At 45.9% G+C, this 20766-nt stretch overlaps 1 protein-coding gene across 1 annotated transcript; it reads right to left on the reverse strand.

The window, feature by feature from the left end:
• Positions 1 to 2103: 2103 nt before the first annotated feature.
• On the reverse strand, positions 2104 to 4131 carry ndp (norrin cystine knot growth factor NDP). The gene is made up of 2 exons (XM_076104380.1): positions 3925 to 4131; positions 2104 to 2393 (listed from the first exon to the last, which is right to left on the reverse strand). Exons 1-2 carry the CDS (start codon positions 4129 to 4131, stop codon positions 2169 to 2171), a joined length of 432 nt encoding a protein of 143 aa, XP_075960495.1. The 3' UTR covers positions 2104 to 2168.
• Positions 4132 to 20766: the final 16635 nt, after the last annotated feature.

Below are 20766 nucleotides of genomic sequence, written 5' to 3' on the forward strand. Positions count from 1 at the left end.
TGTTCAATGTGTTTTCATCAGCTGGAGGTGGAGTCCATCGTTCCTGTGCTGGATACAAATCGCCTTCATGTGCAGGAGGTGATCACAGGAAATGATGCATGTTGTAATGTTACTGTTTTGGACCCAAAAGCATGACTTAAAGATTCAGACTCTACTCAGACTCAAAAGGCCAGGAGGAGTCAGGAAAGAGAGAGAAAGGAGAGTTTGTGCAGGTCAATGAACAGGTTTCAGGAGGCAGGAAACAGGTGTATGACCCAGTATCAGCCGTTCTGCTTACTGTTCACTTTAGAGTTGTATCAGAGCTGCTACAAGCTGCTGGTAGCACTGATTGCATTGAAATATAATACTTTCAAACCTGAATTTCTCTGGTTTGCATTCCCTTCTTTTACTGTTTTTTTCCACCAAGCAGTGCAATTAAAGAAAGAAATGTCCAGGTTCACACATTTCAGCAAATTCCAGAGTCTGAAGTTTCGAGTCGTTCGTCTGCACTTTTCTTTCATGGGTTGTGTGACTGAGAGGACCAACGTCTGATCCATCCTCTCAGGCTCAACTTATTATCCTTGGTTTGAGTTTCTTATCTCAAATATTGAATTCTGGATCTAGCCAGTTGAATTTTTAGATCAGAATTGAACTGAATTTGAAAAGTATTTATTTTATACTGGATACATGAATAATGTATTTTAATTTTATCCACAACTGTGGATGACCTTCTGGGAATTTCAAATTGGCGATCAAACCCCATCAAATCATAAAAATAGATTTCAAAGTAAGATATTTCATTGCTCAGTGGTTTCAATTTAAATTTCAACATTAAATATTCAGTAGTGGTTAAATTAAAAAAGAGGTTTTCAGTTTCTGATAAAGTCAAAATGATTATGGCTGTTATTTCTTCCATAAAACCTCCCATCATTTTGTTCAAATTCAAAATATATGCATGTTTTTGTGGTGAGTTTTTTAATGATAGAAGAAACCACCATTGGTACAACGTGACTGAGTAGTTCACTTTTTAATTCAGATAAACTGACCACAAGCACTGATGACGTTTTAGACGTGTACAAGCCTGACACACACACACACACACACACACACACACAGACACTGAAATGAATCCCCTGTGAGTTTGAAGTTCTGTATTCATCACGGCGGGCTATGAGGGAAACATATACAGGCTTCACAGACGTACGCAGAGCAACCACAGCACTGTTTTGACAGGAGTCAAAACACAAGTAACAATACACGACAGGCAAAAAGCGGCACTTTTCATAAATTCGGCGGCTACAGTTTCAATAATGTTGACGGGAGCATCACGAAGATTCAAAGAGAATAGATTACATTGAAAATGAAACACTGAGAGCCTTGATGGTCTATTGACAGTCCACAGGACCACCCAGGCGCTGGCTTAACCTTCATCCTCAGAGCTCCTCTTACACACGTCTGCCTCCACTCTTATATAGTCCACCTGATGAGCTCTGCTGTCAGCATCGCTCATGTTTAACACAGCTAAATGAAAGTCCTCAGGGAGTGTGTAAAATGTTATTGGGATGGATAGGCAGGTGCCTCTCTATGGGTCCGCCACGTGGTCCGGGCTCACGTGGTCCCGCTCGGCTCTCGTCGAGCCTGGTCCTTTCCCATGCTGCTTTTTAACGAGGCGTGTTGTTTTGTTGTCAAATGCGTGGTGGAGTTTCTTTTGTGTTTTTTCTTTTATGGAGCTGGCAGAAAGCCGTTACAGATATTTGTAACGAGCTCTCATACTGGGGTTCGTGAGCATGTGTGTTATGAATTACGGAGGCCTGTAATGAGTGCGGTGCGTGTCCGCAGCGAGGAGGGTCTCCAAGTGGCCCATGGGAGCAGCAGTTTGTGGTGTCTGGCCTTGTGTGCTGGAGGAATATGCTTCGCATGGTTTGTACTGATTGAATGCGCATAATGGAGCGGGTATAGTATGTTCTGTCAGAGTCCCAAAGGCTGCAGGTCAATTTCTGTGTGAGGGTGGTACGATTGCTCCAAAACGATCGCTCCCAAGATAACAGCGAGCATCTTGAGCCGCTGTCCTCTAAGGGCAATTTTCCGATCCAATAATCAACCAAAATTCTCTGGATAGCTTTCGAGTCAGGCCCGAGGCCAAGAGGAGCCTGAGAGTCTTGAGGGTGTGGGAGGATGCTGCTCCCCGCTCAGCTGCACTCCTCACAGTTGCAGGCTAAGATGTATCTGTATGTGGCCGTGATGCGAGTCCCGCCGGCGCAGCGCAGCCTCACCGCCTTCAGCTTGGAGGTGTGCGGCCGGCAGCAGGAGCAGGTGCTCTTGAAGGGCTGTTTGAGCACCGAGCTGAAGGAGATGAGGGGGTCGGAGCGGGTCGTGTGGCTGCAGTGGCCCTCGCAGCGCGCCAGCAACACCATCTGGAAACACAGCGTGCAGAGAAAAAACGTTAAGAAAGCACAGACAGTCTCATGATTTCCAGGCCCCGGTCGTGGGTTGACGACAGGGTGTTTGAGTTTAGTCTAGAAGTAAGCTGTCTGTTTTTCTCCTGCTAGCTTCGGCCTTGCACCTGCAAACTGAGAGATAGCAAAGAGAGCAGTCGCTCACTCCTACACCTGCCGCAGCTCGGAGCTCAGGGTCGCACACAGACATTCACACCACGAAGACTCATCCAGAGGAATGTACGTATGTGTGCTGAGGGGACAAAACCACTGTATCAAGCTTTCCCCAAGTCTGACCAGTCAGATCACACACACACACACACACACACACACACACACACACACACACGCAGAGCACTGGCCTGATTAGTGTTGTGACCGTCTGACTGGCATTCCTCTGTGGGTCACCACATTCCTGTCGCCTCCCTAAACAGACTCCTGTGTCATGTCCTTCTGTCAGCTGCTGTGTGTCGCCACCCATGTACCCACTTTGACAAAAGCCTGTCTGGGGCCATGGCAGGGTGACACACACACACACACACACACACACACACACACACACACACACACACACACACAGACACTGAGCAGGTCCATGTGCAGGTGGATTCTGTGTGAACTGGAAATACTGAGGTGTAAAACGACAGCTGAGCCAGGCGTCCCATCAGTTCTCTGTGTACTGTAATAGAAAGCCTCGCTCATGCTGTGAGTGAGTTCAGCCCTGACTTCCCTGAGCGGAGCTGCGGTTTGGCCACCTGCTCAGTGCACTCAGAGACAGAATATTAAAAAAAGACCAAAGAACTGAGCTGCTCACGCTAGCTGAACAACTGCACGACGAAAAAGGACGGGGGAAATTGACAGCCACGTGATTCAACGGGTCATCAGTCCCTTAAGTGGATGCGTCTGAGTTGTCCGACACTTCAGGGAAAAGAAAGAGGAATGAGGCGCCACGCCTTCGTACCATTAGGTAACTTTTCTTTCTCTTTCTACAGCCCATCGCTCTCCCTTCAGCCCCTGGCAGAGAGCAGGAGAGAGCAGGCCGACAGGGAGACGTCCACTTCAGCCAATTCTGCGTCCCAGCTGAGGTGCAGAATATGTCTGCAGCGTGGCCCGTGTCCAGCACCGCACACACACACACACACAGACACACACACACAGACACACACACAAACGAGGCGAGACTCGTCTAAATGAAGGAGGGATGGAGATAAAGTGAGAGAAAGAGATGGCCAAATGGAGGAGGCTTTCGTGGGGCAACAAGAGTAATACTAGAAAGAGAAAAGTGTGTCTGAGACTAATTAAGTTAGCGTTGGGGGGATTTGTTTTGGGCCGGTGCTGTGTGGGTTTTCTTCTCGTCTCCGAGGCTTGCTTTGGAACAAATTGTTTAGTAACAAATGAGTTCATTTGTCAGGTGACGACTGGCCCTGTGACCTTTAAACAACTTGCTACCACAAAACGTGAGCGGCTGGCAACACCGCGAGGTTCGTGTGTGGGTCTGTGTCGGCCTCACCTTGGAGTTGCACTTGTAAATCGGGTGCGTGATGGTCTCCACAAAGTGGTGCCTCATGCAGCGCTCTGGGTCGCTGTCTCCCAGGTGTGGGTGTCCGTTATCGCTGGCCTTGTTGCTGCTGGCGGACTGGACCAAGCCCAGCAGGGGGCAGCACATCAGGACCAGCAGCAGGCCAGAGGGGGGGCCCACAGAGACGAAAGGTTTCATGATGAGACCACCCCGGGGGTCTTGATCCTCAAAAGGATGTCCGACGCCAACGCTGTCTCTGTGTCCTTTTATGTCTCTCGCTCTTACTGTCTTTCTTCACAGTTCTTTCCGCCTCTCATCCAAGTTTATATGTTAGGGTGTCTCTCTTGGTCCTGCTAGTACAGCGGAGGTTTAAGGTCAGCGAGTTGGAGGGAGAAAGGTGGTAGGAGGGTTGCTCCGTCGGGCCGCTCCATCCCCCACTGTCTGGATCCACCACAGTCTGTAAGAGGGAGACAAACAGGAAGACATGCACTGATAAAGAAACAATATTGTGTGTGTGTGGCCAGTATGTTATGTCTATTTGTACATCCAAGGGAATAACTCTGTGCTGTAGAAAAGATCACATGCTCCCTGAAGTGGATGGAGCTGCGTCCAGACTGATTCTCATAGGTATTTTTGCCAGTTTTTGGGTGATTGACTGTATGATGAGTGTGTGTGTGTGTGTGTGTGTGTGGGGGTCTCTGAACCTGGCTGCCTACTTTGTCTCCTTTATTCCACGGTCTCCCCTGCACACCCACACACATGTAGACGCATAAGTCCTGGTGCTTTTATTACAGAGGAGAAACTTAAGCCATGCACAAACAGCCTGCAGCCGGGCCCTTTCCTCTCCCCAGGAAAGACTTTTTCATTAAAACAAATCGCTCTCCAACAAGCCCTCTCATGACTGAGAACCCGCTGCCAGTCCCGCAGCATATTTTCACATGTATTTATGTCGTTTTCTTTTTTTTTTCCTTCATAGTTTTATTGTGCTCCTGACAATAGTGTTCGTGTTAAGAAGGAGCTTGGTGCCGGCTCAGGCAGGTTTGCTAACAGGCAATGTGTTGTGAATTAAGGAGAGGTGTGTGTGTGTGTGTGTGTGTGTGTGTGTGTGTGTGTGTGTGTGTGTGTGTGTGTGTGTGTGTGTGTGTGTGTGTGTGTGTGAGTGGGGTCAAGGAGAAAGGAGTGTAATGATTGAGATGTATTTTATACTGTTCACCTGACATTCATATTAATATGTGTTCAAGGCTTTTTTCTGTTGATTCATCCGTAAATGCACATTAATGAGTTTGTCTTCGGTAACTTGACTTTTCACAGTTATTTGTAAATTCATTAGTTAGTCTGTGCACAGAGTTCTTCCTAAGTTCTTAACACTTGATTACTACTTGGGCGTTAACGGGAAACTACGGAGTTTACACACCGACTCTGCTGCGCCATTAAAACTCAAGTGTTACATTTTAGTTATGTCTAAACATCTGCAGTGATGTCCAATAAAAGAGAAATATCCCTTGAGCATGATTTCCAAATATTATATTTTTAAGGTGGAAAACTACTATAATTTATCTGCCAACAATTCGTCAATGCAGGTATTATTTTGTTTTCTTAAGCAGTGCATCCAAGGAGAAATGTGTTTTTCAGAGTAAGTGCTCATGCAGCTTAGAATGAGCAGGAAGTATCACATTATGCTAAACCCATCTGACCTTTTCTTTGTCATTCAGTCTGATGTTATTGACATACAGTTTTCTCTTGCCCGGGTCCAGACCTTTGGACCCGCCCCCTCTACAGTCCAGTTGACTGAAGATGGAAACGGAGTGCAACCAGTTCACATTTGTGTCATATATCAGGCAATTACTTCTGCGAAATGCATTTTCAAATCTTTCCAGTTCTTTTTTTTTTGTTAATTATACCAAATCTATTTACACAGGTAATCTCATCAACACACAGGGTCTCATTCTCAGGAGAGACCTGGTTAAGGCACAGCAACAGGTTCAATTATTGTTAAACAGCATAAGGTTGTAACTGGGTCAGGTGTGTCGACCATATTCCACACTCCTCACTCTAAATGGATCATATATTAGCACGCTAACGTTAGCTGTGTCAACAGCTACACTTTACAGTTGCTGTGTGTAAATATTCAGTGATGAAGAACCCCCATGTCAGAACTAGTAAGTAAACACTTACATTATCCCTCGGCTAAGTCAGGAAGATGTGTCTATAAGTGTCTCGTGTGTACCTGTGCGTGGACATAAGAGTGGGTGCATGTGAACGTGGCAGTAACTACTACACTGTTGAGCAGGACTGTTTGGCTCAGTCAGAGCAGAGGAAATGAACAAAATACTGCTTCTATCAAAGCTCCCTCTTTAGCATCCATCTTCATAGCTGCACGACTCCACTGATTTCCTCACGTAAGCTGAAATCACATCAAGTTCACCTCAAACCTTTGTATACCCCCCAATTCCAGCCCCAATGTTTTTCTTTCTAAGGGGAATCATTTAACCTTAACATTCCTCTTGAGAGAAAGTATCCTTTGGCCTGTTAAAATAAATACTCCCCGAGATGTTTTGTTGGCCCGTTGAACATGTGCTGCAGGGTTTACACAGCGGACGGAGCAGCAGGCTTCCTCACACAGCCAGCGCCCATCAGCACGTCCAGCCCTGCCGGCCGCACCGGGCCGAGCGTTACGGCGGCGGTGACTGTTATCCCCGTCTCGTGTGCAGTGTAGACCACGGGGTCATTTAACGGATTTAATCATCGTGAGGATGAGAATGAAGGAGGACAATTGGAAGATATCTACATGTTCACCTCCAACTCTTTGAAGCTGAGGACATGGAGGCATGGCAGGAGGAGCTCATTCCAAGCTGTTCAATTACAATCGGTTTGAACTCTAAAAAAAACAAATGAATGACTTTTAAGCTTTTCCGTTTATCACATAAACACTCATCTAGAGAGGTATGTTTTTCATTGTGATCATTTTGTACTTATTTGAATAGATATATCTCAACGGTCACCTTTGTGCTTGAAGAAAGAATAACTCAAATATATATATATTTCATAACTATCAAGGAAACACTGGGGAAAAACCTGCTGTTGGGCCTCTGTCGACCCCCTGGAACCCCACCTACCACCCTCTGTGCATGGTGTATGTGCCATGTGGTCGCAAAGTTCCCATTAATTGCTCTTCATACAGCAAACAACATATGGCAGCTTCCTTAAAGAGTGTCAAGAGACCCATGTGCTCCTATTTCTGATGCAATAATACTAACTTGTCCCTGGTCAGTTTAGTCTGGTACACAATGTGAATATGCACTATCTGAGCACATTATAAACCAAAGTTTTAAAACAAGAATTTGTACAGAACCTTCTAAAAAAACACGGCCACAAGATGAGCTATACTGCAAGAAATAAGAAAAATGAGAAAAAGATGGCCAGAGACACGACTACAAATGAATGCTAATGTTGCTGCATGTCTGTTGGATGCGTAAACACACACATATGTGCTTAATAGTTTGCCATATTAACATAAAAGGTGATAATATGTAAGTGGTGTTTTCTGTTGCCCTCTAAGAGGACAAAAAAAACACATAATTATTGCAGGTTTGACTAACATTTTACTTTAGGGTGTCTCTCAACTCTGCACATGCAGTGAATTTAAGAATTCTGGTTCTCAGCAGCAGTTGCCCAGATGGTAATCCAGCTTTGCCGGGAGGTTCAGACAATATATGTGATATAACATCCTCTAAACTCAAATCCCTGAAGGGGTTTTATAAAGTGAAAACATGTTAAATCAATTCAGATCAAACATGAGAATGGAACTGTAAATCACGAATCGCCCACTAGAACATGTGTTTTTGTCAAACAGACAACAGGTTGGCCCTACTGTGAAGTAAAGCAAACAAAGATAATGACACGAGTGACCCACCTAGTAAACACCAGGACAAACCAAATAAACTTTATTTTACCGTAAATGTTGTCATTTTGGTCCACAGCCAGCCATGTCCTCTCTGATTAACAATTAGTGGAGCGAGCCAATCATTCCCATTATACTATCTATTTATGTACAGCAAAGAGATGATTTTCTATTGATTGTTATGAAGCAGCCCTGCTCTCTAAATGCATTGTCATGCAAACAAGGACATCCCTCAGTACAAGGTGACTACACATCATAATGACTGTCTCTTCTGGAGACTCGTGCTTGAGCTTTGAAAGCTGGTGGTATGAATACATAGCTATGAATGGCAGCTGGCTCAGATAACGGGGGCTTTCAGGAGAATATATGGAGATACTATCTGTGTGAGCGAGTTCATTACTGCACTGTGAGCGCTTCATCGTGTGTGTGTGTGTGTGTGTGTGTGTGTGTGATGCCTGGTGGCCTCCCGGCTGAAGCAGAAGTAAAACAAAGGTCAAGAGGTTCGGGGCAGGGTAAGGGCCAGTGTGGCCTCCTCTCCCCCAGCTCACCCACACCTGCCCTGGACTCAGATTTATAGAGCCCTGGGTGTTCACAAACAGCAGCTGGATCCACCCATCCACTCCCCCCCCCCCCCCCATCTTATCCAAGTATAATGACTGGCAAACCCTGAATGGTTACGGTCTGTGTCTTTCTTGGATCTATCGTTTGGAATCGACCACATCGTCCACTCAAACCCAAGGTTGTCTTTCTGATATAACTACAAAAACAAATCCCCCTTGAGATGTGCAGCCTTCCTCCTCTACTGGTATCCTCTCCATGTTTCTGCTTCCATCGCTTCCTCCTTTATCCCCAACACGCCTCTGTTGCAACCCTGAGGTCTGATCTATGTCTGGGAGTGTTGGATTAAAACGCACCACGTCACCTCGGGGCTTTACTGTTTTTATAACAAATAGCAGCTCTGTTGGCAGCAGAGCTCCATAAAACACAACAAGTTGATTCATTCTGAATTACACATGAAATTTCAGCTCGATCGAAGTAAATAACTTCGGAATTTTTGGGAAAAGCGAAGCCACCGTATCTCTGTTAAAACACATTCAGGGATCGCAGGCGGTCTGGGACAAGAAACTGAGTGAGGTCATGGTTATGACTTTAGGTACGTCAAGTCTATGTGGTCCAGGTTCTGTCATCCTAAAGCCGCTGCCCTGACATCAGTGACAGCAGTCCCATGTTCAGAGATCAGTGCGGTGGAAACAGTGGCTGCACTGTTGCTGCTTTAAGTGGGGAAAGAGATATTCTGGTCCACCGAGATGGGAAAAGAGAGTGGGCTCTGTTGTGCAGAGGCCTGAGGAGTGCCGAGACATCCAGACATAGCAATCACAACGAATTGGTGCCTTTGTTATCAGAGGGGAAGGATGGGGCGGTATAGGGGGACTGGATGCTGTGATTTTGGTGCAGAAACGCCATAAAAGACCAAGACCCTGGACCAATAGAGGTTAGATTTTACAAGGGCTGCAAATAAAAACATATTTTATTATTGTTAATTATCCACAATCGCTGAATTTGACGCCTGAAATGACAACTGTCACTCGCAGATTTATACGCTATAGCTTGCTATCTGATTAAGCAAAGCAAAGCGACGGAGTTGATTGAATAAACCGTCTCCAGTTGACTTAAATATGCACTTAATAGCCATATACTGTACGTGATGACATGCTAAAAGACTGAAGCTTAAGCGGGAAATAAGACATCATTGTCAACTTAATTAATTTGGCCCAACGGCCCAAAAACCAGAGTTCCTGGTACTCAAAGACTAATTAGAGAGCCATAGCTGGAGGCTCACGGGGCGGATGAAATTATTAAATATCATGCATTATATGTAACTACACACATATTAAGTGTGGAGACCTGTCGCTACGTCTGCATTTACTGCTTATTATTAAAAGACATATCATATGTTATAGGGCAAATCAAATTTAGTAAATTCAACTTCGCTTTTGTAGAAGCAGCTTTGGCAGCATCGCCAAGAGGCGGATCATTTAAGAAAGGCCTGCAGTATCTGCAAAAAAGATCCAGTCTGGGTTCAGAATATCTGGGGAGCCAAAACCGCACAACCACAATACAATCCCTCCTTACATACCACAGTCCCTCCGGTTTGGAGCTTTAGGACTTTGGGAGTTATGATGATTCCAAGCTTAAGGAGTGCAGATATTGTGATGTCTCTCTTAGAGGCTACGGTGGGAAAGATCCCCCCCCCCCCCCCCCCCCACACACACACACACACACACACACACACACACCTCAGAGGGAAATATTGTATTTCATTCCACTACAATTATTGGAAAGCAATAATTATTAGTTACTTTGCAGATTAATATTTGATGCAATAAATAACGATTTAAATATAATATGACATCTAATTAAACAACACCGTCAAGGGCTATTCTAGTGCATAATATCTACTTTTTCTTTTGATGCTTTAAGTATTTTCTGCTGATAATACTTCTGTACTTTCATTCGAATAACATTTTGAAAGCTGGAATGTTTTTTTTTAATTGTTGTATTGCTACATTTACTTAAGGAAAGGATCTGAATACTTCTTCCACCGCTGGGAAAGTGGAACGTCAGAAAGACGTTTACAAAACGGCGAAAGTTTAATAAATATTTGTTGCTCTGAGCGCTGATATAATAAGTCAATTCATCAATATATGTATGTCCATCAACAGGAAATTAATTGGCAATTATTGTGATAACAAATACATTTTTTATTTATTTTATTTAACCGCAAACATTCATTTTTTCAAGCTGTTAAAATGCAAGAAATGTCTTTTCTTTTTTTGGACTGTTGGCCAGACAGAACAAGTCATTTGGAGACTTCTCCTTGGATCGGACAGTTTGGATTTTGAACAGTACAATGATGGAAATAGCACACTGGAGCAATGCACAAAAGAGCCGAGGTGCAGAAAGAAGTCATAATGAGGAAGCGGTAAAAGTGAAACAATGACATCATCCCAGAGTCTGTTATGAGAAGTGACACCATGAAGCCTCCCAACTGTTCCAGCCATATGCTGTGCGGAACAGAATTTCTCAATGCGCGTCACCACGTTTTGTTCTTAGCAGTGGGGTGCATGTATAAATATCCCCTGCCCACCTCACTTGTGGGTTTCTGTTCTCAGACATGTACACGTATATGCAGATACATCACACGGGGGTCTGTGTGTGTGTGTCCGTTGGTGCTGCCGCTCTGGGGCTCTAAACATTGCTGGGATGCTGGTGTGTGATGGCACATGGGCCGTGGCAGAGGAGCCCGATCTACAGAGGGATCCTGCACTTTATCAGCCCGGGCCAGCCGGCAGCTGAGTACACAGTTGTTGTCCAGACACGGGTCTGTCTGCGGTGGCAGCGGGCTGTTGTAGAGCTCCCCAGAAAACAGGTGCATCAAAGGACACCAGAGGAGGGGGGAATTAAGGGGGAATGACAGGTACGGAAGGGGGGGAGTATAATGTTTTGAGCCATCATGAATACCTTTCTCTATCTCTACCCCTCCCTCTCTTCATCTTTCTAACTACATCATCACACTCCTTTCTGATTTGCTCCAGTGCTTCGCCGTGGCTCCCCTCCTCCTCAACCTCACCACCCTCCATTGTTTCACCAGCTTTTAATAAACTAAAGGGCAGATTCCTGACCGGAGTGTGTGTGTGTGTGTGTGTGTGTGTGTGTGTGTGTAGGGGGGGGGGGGGGGGCAGACCCACAGACCTGTCCTCCAGCCACACACACATATACAGTACACACACACAGACACACACACACACACACACACACAGTTTGGCATGCAGAGTGCCAATCTCTTCCACTGTCTACTGACGCCAGCTCCTGAAACGCACACACAAACTTACTCTTTCCTCTCTCTCTCTCTCTCGCTCTCTCTCTCTCTCTCTCTCTCACCCTCCCCACGCGCCATCCTCCTAAAAGCTAAGCTCCCCACTAAATATATCCCCCCCAATAAAGATAAGACAAACAGTGTGGATTTGAGCGCAGTGTACAGCCAATGACAGGCAGCCATGTGAGCCGCAGCTAAGCTTGTGTCAGCTTTACAATTTCGGCTTCTCAGAAACAGCGGAGCGGGAAGACACAGATGACAAATATGTATGAATATTTTCAGATTTCTATTTCTTTCTGACTAATGTTCAGTGTGTGTTACACGTGCTTTCGTAGTAACAGAACCCCCTATAACCTTGCTGGGTCACACATGCACTTTAAATCCTAAATCGGCCTCCTCTGTTTTCTCCATCCTCGTCAGAAAAAAGACAACAGTGGGAACCGGCGAGCTGCAGGCTAAAACTAGTGCACGAAACTGGATCAATCCTCCTCCATTCAACCGCAAGCCTAAGGCGCTCTCGAAAAAAGAGCGAACGAAGGTGTCGTGGGCGTGTTTGTTTTATCGCGTTGGACTGCAGGTTTCCGCGGGCAGCAGAGATCTGTCACATGCTCGTCTGGCAAGGCGGCGTTAAGGATCTTCTCGATGGCCCGCGGTTCGTGCAGAGCATCCATTTGTCAGAAGCACATTCCTGCGGCGGTGAGACATTGTGAACTGCCTATCGAAAGCTTCAACACTGTCCAAATAAACACACTCACAATGGGCCCCTGTGTGTGTGTGTGTGTGTGTGTGTGTGTGTGTGTGTGTGTGTGTGTGTGTGTGTGTGTGTGTGTTTGCATGTGTGAGAATATGAAACATGAGAGCAGAGACACAAAACCAACCACGCACTGCTCTGCCAGAGCATTGCTGTCTATCCGCACCTGGCTGAACGTGCGATGTTTCAAACACACCTCCCACTCCACTTCTTCACCTTCCTCTCTCTCTCTCTCTCTCCGAACTTGACTTTTGGTTCGAGCGGAGGATGCAGACTCAATCGGCACACGTGAAAAAACATTTTTCTCGCTGCGCAAAACTGTTTTTCATCTGGTGTCACTGGAAGTGGAGATGGATGTCTGGAGGTGATGTTTGGATCACAGTCTCGATCTCCTTTTTTTTTTTTTCCTATTGTGTCAGACTCTCTGTTACTCTCACCTCTCTCTCCCCCCTTTCCTCCCCCTCTCACACATCTCAGTTTCATTCTGTTTCTCCTATTTATTGTGTCCTTCTCTGTCACTGCCTGTCCTCCGAAGGGTTCACTGTTCCCGTCTCTTTCTCAGATGTATTTTCTTCCTCCCACTTGGACATCCTTCTCTTCCCCCTTCTCATTATCCCCCACTCTTTTGCAGCCACTTCATTTTTCATTTAAACACCTTCTCTCCTGCTCTCTTTCTCACACACACACGCCTTTCCTTCTCAGTTAGATGGAAGTGGTAGCTCGTCTCCTCCTCCTCCTCCTCCTCCTACCTACCACAGAGCCTATTATATCTGTCATCATCTCCTTCTAGCATAAGCCAGCAGCCTCAGGGTCCAACAGAACAGGCCAAGTTAATCATACACTCACGGACAAAAACGCACGCACCTGTAAAACACATATCCATACATATCCAAAGTTATTCACACCGCTATTAACCTCGTGCTCCGGCACTCACACACACACTCCCTACAAGCTCGGCGAGCTCCGCTATATCCTTCCAGCATCGCTGTCACTGCCTGATTAGTGAATCCACCGGCGCCAACACAAACATGTTTCCTCCTATTACACATCATGTCACGCTGTTTCCTAATCACAACCACTTGCAGTTTCTGGACACACACGGAGCAGAAACCTGCAATAAAAGAGGAATGTGCACCTGAGCTTAGGGATGTGTGCAGCCGAGGAATAGTGAGCAGAAGTTAAGCTCAAACTCTGTGTGTATCACGCACGTACTGCTGTGTAATAATGCATAAATGTAAAATGAACATGCAACACATTATTTCCCACACAAGTAGTTTACTCTGAATTCAAAAAGTAGCTAGAGAATAGAATATATCGTCAGCAAATTGGGTATTAAAAACAATTAGACAGGATCCTCCTGTAGCTGTAAATGTGCTGATCCTGACTTGTGACACCGAGGCCGGTGGTCTTACCTTCAGCGCCCGGCAGCAGAGGTATCCAGAGAGAGGCTGAGATCCTGCACGCAACACTGGATTTGTTGTTCAACTATTGTTTCCCAGCCAGCTCCCCTCTCCTCCTGTTTCTACCTCTCTCTCACACACAGATTGTCTGAGCGCTATTCTCTCCTCCCTCTCTCTGTCTCTCTCACCTCCTCTCTTTCTCTCTCTCTCTCTCTCTCTCTCTCTCTCTCTCTCTCTCTCTCTCTCTTTTCTGTCCCACAGTCACACTCTCTCACTTTCACTTCAACAGGGAAATCACCAGAAAGAGGGAGCAGCCTGGATGCTCTGCCTGTGAGGACGGTCGTCACATGTGGATCGTGACACAGCAATCATATATCATACGCCCTTTCTCTCACTCTCTTTCTTTCACACACACACACACACACACACACACACACACCAGCTGACGTAGCGACACGCTCCACAGCGGCAAATGGGAATTCCAGCCTTGGACGGCTCTGCTGGTCCCATCAGGAGAGAGCTGACCAAAAGCTGCAGCCAGTTTTACGAGGTCAGGGTTATAAAACTGTTAGCAGATTTGGTTTATTTAAAAACAACTGGCCCCCGTGGCCGTCCTCTTCACGCGCTTTCTCCAACCATGACATGAGGGGTGGGGGTGTGTGCAGGTGGGGTGGGTGAGGGGAAGGAAGTGAGAAAAGGAGAGGAGTTAAATAACTCACCTCAGCAATCGTCTCCTGATGGGAGCATCTGTGCCTTTAAGTAGTTACGTTGGGATATCCTCCACCTGCAAGTTACAGTTATATACATGTTGAATATATCATCAAAAGAAAAGCAAGCAGCTTACAGCATGTTCAACTTCACTCATCATGAAAGTTTTACAAATGTTCAGAATTACACCCAAATGAACAGGTCATTTCTCAAACACTAAAAAAAAGAAGCAATGCATTCATCACTCACTTTTTCAAAAATATACAGGACCCAGTGGGTCAACTGTTAGTACACTACTCACTCGGTCGATATTTCATTTTGGATTATTTGTCTTCATCTGTAAACAATTATATGACGGTGCCGTGCCTGTATGATTGGAAACGATGAAAACAACAGCGACAGAGCCCAGCAGCGTAGCGGAGGAGATCCAAACTGTAACGGCCTCATCCGTCATTCTCACATGGCTCAACGTGAAGACAGACACCCCGAAGATAGAGAGGGGACAAAGCATGATGAATGGGAGGCTAATAACGAGGGAGGCATCACTGTTACCCCGAGACAATGAGCGATACGTTTTATCTGAGGCACCGCGCACGACCGCTGCCAAATTATTGCAATGTATTACGTCAGCCGCTTTGCTTCCCTCTCAGCATCTCTGGAATGTTTGCAGGTTTTGGTGGGTTTATTCTAAACAGTTTGAGTTACCAACATGAGATGAGTGATATCAAAAACTGATGTCAAAGGTGTGTAATCCTCTAATTGAGTTGTGGAAAGAAGAACACACAGACAAATAAGTCACATCATCTGGTGCCTGAGCATGCATTCTTTCAACGTGCCTCACACGGACGAGAAGAGGGGAGCAGGTTGGGGAGGGCACAACATGACAAACTAATGTATTTTCTCGTACATGACAAACTAATATATCTTTATAGCCTGATTACATTACAAAAGGGCGGTCAAACTGCGTGGGGAGAACAATGAGGGCCTTGCCAAAATAGGTGAAAAAGAACAACATGAGCTGTGTGAGGCTGACCGCATATGTTCAGACACTCATTGTATCAAAAACACACACACACACACACACACACACAACCACACACACACGTCCTGGTATGCAGAGTCAAAACTCTCGGGGGAAATAAGGGGAGCAAGCACCACACTAAGTAGGGCTTAGTGGGTCAAAAGTTTAAGAAGCACAATTACCTGAAAGACCTCGGCTGACCCCCAAATTTCTCACCTTCTGTTCCCTCACACCCGCACACACACACACACACACACACACACACCTTCGATAGCGGCGATTTACAGCCAGCAGCAGGAGAGGTTGAAAACTTATACACCACCAACAGGCTCCTAAAGAGAAAGAGAGGGAGAGACCCACGTAAGCACAGTTTGGTATTTTGAATACCCTTTCAGGCATTGTAAATGATCACCACTGCGAACAGTGTCAAATTAAACGGCCATTACTCACCTGGACAGAATCTGCCCGCCCCTCCTTGGCTTACTCAGCTTGTGTCCACATGAGGGGTGGTGACAGGGAGTAAATGGCTTCAGATAATGTATCATAATATCACATTAAGGAAATGGTCAACGCGGCCAAATGTGAATCCCATATGCGGCGGGGAGGAAGGGTGGGAAGGGAGGCGGAGAGCGGGGGGGAAAGAGCCAGGAGGAGACAGCAGATATATTGAGCAAAAGGAGGGGATTCACCGAGATGACATACCACCGCAAAAGCAGCTCCCAGACAACTTGCGAGGACGTTTTTCTGCAGCGATAGCGGGTAAATGGACAGCAATAAAAAGCTAAGTAATGCCATCCATACATGCAACTGCTGATGAAAGGTTTTTCACAGTTATGATAAACCCCTTTACTTAAGTCCATCTCAGGGATGTGTGACTGCCTGGTTAGCTTTTTGTCCATTCACACTAGTGGTTAGGCCAAAGGTCAGGCTGCACCCTCGTTTCATCGGCGTATAAGCCGGTGACGGTAAAGAGTGTGATGCTGCAGTTGTCCCTGTCTTGATGGAGTCCCACCTTGGCTGTAGGCAGTCACACACGCTGTGCACCGGCAACAGAGATGTGACTGGACCTGACGTGACGCGAGTCATCATCTCATCAGAAAGGGATTAGCAGGGCAGGGTCAGATCACAGCTCAGTCACACCTGAGTCGCACACTCGCTGGCCTTTGGGCAACGGCGTCCCAACACCAGTCACGTTTAGCTTTGCTCCGTTGTGCGAGAATTTGGGCTGACACAATCGTAAAACTCTGGTCCCCTACTTGAAGAGTTAAATATCTCTCCCTGTCGGTTTTCAACCAAAGCTCTCAGTTCTTTCCTTCAGTGCAGGAAAGCTTTCGAGCTGGTTCGTGTTATCTGTGATGGGTACAAATGGACCGACTGATGTTGCACCAGACATATTCCGTCTTCATTTGGATGATTGACCTCCAGCCTTATTTCAAGCTACATGAAAAAAGGGGCTATCATTTTAGGAGATTTATGTGGACCGGCGTGCAAAAAGAAAAAAAAAAGAAAAGGCGTGTTTGCCTCAAAAATGGTCTCCGCTGGGAGCCAAAAGCCTCCCAAAAAAAGTCCCATAGTTGTGATTTACAGCCAGTGTAGAATAACTTTCTCTTCTCTTGACCAGGTAAAGTATTGTCACAGCAGCTGCCAAAGACAACTGATGCTTGATGAGTGTACCAGGTCTGGTTCTGGAGTTCAGATGGGGGAACACAGTTAGCCAGTACAAGTGCTCAGAATCAGGGGATAATGTCTCGTACAGGAATAACACACCGGCATCAAAGAGAGGCTTAGGACACAGTGAGTGCAGACCACAGTGTAGCTGATGATCTTAACACTCATTTACACACACACACACACACACAAACACACGGAGCTGTGTGCATGATATCGCATGTGGGATGAGATCAGCAGCCCTGGGCGGGCGGGCGGCGGGCGGGGGGGTTCGTGGAGAGAGAAAGGGATGAAAGAGAGAAAGTGAAAAATTCACAGCGATAGAAGGAGATATGGAATAATGAGAGAGCAGCTAAGTGGTTCCCCATGTGCACCTGGGGCAGTGGCTGACCCTGTAAAGCGGGGTCTAAGCTTTAGCCCTCTCTCCCTCCACCCCTCTCCCCGTGCCAATGCCCCATAGGCACTGAGGAACCACTGGAATGAGGGAGAGCAGCCAAAAACAGTCTGCTGAACTCTCTTCATCTCTACAGAAGTGCCGTTACAGAGGGCCTCCAGTTGCAGACGGAGAACACTTAGCGGGCTGCTCCATCTTTTCAACAGCCCTCCAGGGACACCGAAGGGCTCTGACCGACTGACTTCTTTATGTAACATGCCAACAGGTAGGTAGTCACCAATTTTGCCAAGGGAGTATTCAAGAATTTGTGTCAACAAAAATTAAGACACCAGCTTTCACTCCCAACTTGATTGACAGTGCCTATGGGATTGGCAAACACTAGACATCAACTAAACGTAAAGTAATATTGATGCTGTTAAATGTTTGTCGACATCATGAATCTTTTCAAACCAGGCCTATATTTTCTTTTAAGTTGGTAAAGACAGATTTTTAGCCATGTTAGCAGCTTGGCTCCAGGACTATCAATCGGCCGGTTCGGTTGGTCCGCCGCTTTAGTCAACGTATCCTCATACGACGGTTTGTATGAAAAGTTACTCCTCCTTTTTCATGCGTTTCCCTTCGAAAGCCGGTTAATTATTCATCAAACCTTTCTGTTTTGAATGGGGGAAATACATTGCATAAACAGGCCCAAAAACAATCCCAAATAAGGGTTTCAAATTGTGAAATAATCAACTGAAGCAGCCAAATTACTTACACCGTGATATCAACTGACAGAAGCTCATTCAGAGTGAACCGTAGGGCCAAAAACTGCTGCTCTGGGGGAACAGTTCTGAGAAAAACATCTGAATGCAGGTGCTCTGTGATGTGTGTGTGTGTGTGTGTGTGTGTCTGTGTGCTTCCAGCTCCAGGATTTGTTGTCATGAGACAAGAAAGGCATGCAGCCAGTAAACAGAGACTTTTCCCCTCTTGTTCTCAGATATCTGTTTAGACTTCATAGATTAGCCATGACTCCATCAGACTTGCATGAGGCCTGCACACAAACACACACGTACTTGCAAGTGCACAAACACACTCAGATCCTCTCAACCCCAGAGACATTTATGAACTTCCTGTGTATCAGTTTTTAACGTGCAGTGGTCCCGCGCAGAACAGCAGTAAAGTGGAGCGAGAACAAAACAAGAGAAGCAGATTCTTTATAACAAACCTCCACGTTCTGCTTCTGCTGAGTACAGACAGAGAGACAGCAGAAAGCAGTCACTCAACCAGATTCATGACAGTTTTATCCCCGCGTTTGGTGCAAAGTTCGATTCACAAGTTAGTCAACGTGGTGGTTGAGTTTTGACAAAATGTTTCTGTAAATTACGCCAATGCCCTCCCCAATAATGCCGTTATCAGTGTACATTATATTTAGAATATTTTCACTGCTTTACCTTGACATCAGACAGACATTTTGGATAGGGAACTGAAGCCGTTAAATCGCTGATGATATTGAAAAATACACAGAAATTCACAAAAATAAAGCCACCCTTTAATACAGATGTGGATTAAAGGATACAGCCAGTCTTCTTGTCAACAAATCCCATCAAAAGACCAAAACAAAAAGTATTGTGTGTGTATCAAAGCTTGATATATCTTATTCCTCTGTGCCATTTAGAGCTCCATTTATGTCCAAAAACTATTTGAAAAAACATCAGTGAGTCTCACTGTTGCACTGTCCTTGGTTGGTCATAGTATTTGTCTAAACCTGAAGGATGCTCTGTACATGATACCTTGCAACCATTACATTCAAAGACCAACGATGAGGGGTGCAACTCATTCAGGTTACTGTTGCTGTGCCACAGAGCATGACAGGGCAGAAAATGGGATGTGTGGGCGCAAAGAGACGGCTGACAGGAGGGAAAGGAGCGGTGGACGAGGAGGTGTCGAAGTTCCTCCCTCGCTGTCCTCCCTCCCCCGCAGCGTGCTTCACAAGGCAACAAAAAAGGCCAAGTACGCACTGCAGAAGCTCTCTGCCACCACCGACCGCATCGACGTCACCCTTTGTGTTTTGGCAGTGGGTGACTGGGGAAGCTAATATTTTAGTATGTGTGAGAGCAGACAGAGAAGACCTGATAATGCCCGCGGTGATGTAATGCACCGTTTCTGTGCTCCGTGTGAAGGGGGGGGGGAGGCAGGACGGGTGCGTGTGTGCGATGTGTGTGTGCTGGTTACATAGAGAGGATTGGCTGGTTGATTACCTAATGTTTGACTCATCCCCTTACAACGCAGGCTCTGGTTACAGTGGCGCCTCAACCTGACCAACCTGTGCCTTTTTATAACACTAACACTGCCACACACAGACAGTCAAACACATAATGGGGGCGCAGTTCCTTATAAATTAGACCTCACTGTTTGTTTTTATCCAATTAATACAAGAGAATGAATCACATCATCAACAATAAACCACTAATAATAACTGACAATAAGCCTCAACACATCTCAAACAGGTGCAGAAGAGTGATAACCAAGAGGACAGAAATTAACTTTATTTATTTTTTCAACCGTAACATGTGAGATTTAGCCCTGATGATAAACATATGAGGTCGTTGTGGCCTGGAAACACATCTATATGTGGTTTCCACACCTATGGGCTTCTGTCTTGTTGGTAGATGTAGCCAACTTAAGTCAACATAAAGCACTAATCATTAATTTCAAGGACATTTCCCCCCCATCCCTCTGTATCTACTCAGCACAGTGTTGGAGGATGCAGTGGAATACCCTGTCATCATAATGTGAGTGAGCGCACGCTGCCCAGAGCTGAAATATGGTTCTGCTTTAACGCCACCTGTCTTCTGCCATGTCTCAGAGGGATTCACGCTAACTTGTGTAAACACACAAGCACATCACAAAACGTCTCAGAAAGCGTTCTCAGGACTTCCCCCCCCCCCCTAAAGCATACATTTTCCAGTTTTGTGTTGAGACCATTACCGCCAAATTATTCATATACAAGAAGACAAAACATGCACTTGCATCCCGCCCCCCCCCCCCCTGTAGTCTCTTACACATCTCCATCACGGCACACAGTGAAAACACAGACGCTGGTTTAGCCGACAGACCGTGTGCTTTAATTGCAG

This window comes from Anarhichas minor, unplaced genomic scaffold (assembly GCF_050575085.1).
Source record: "Anarhichas minor isolate MPS153535 unplaced genomic scaffold, ASM5057508v1 ptg000004l, whole genome shotgun sequence".
NCBI lineage: Eukaryota > Metazoa > Chordata > Actinopteri > Perciformes > Anarhichadidae > Anarhichas > Anarhichas minor.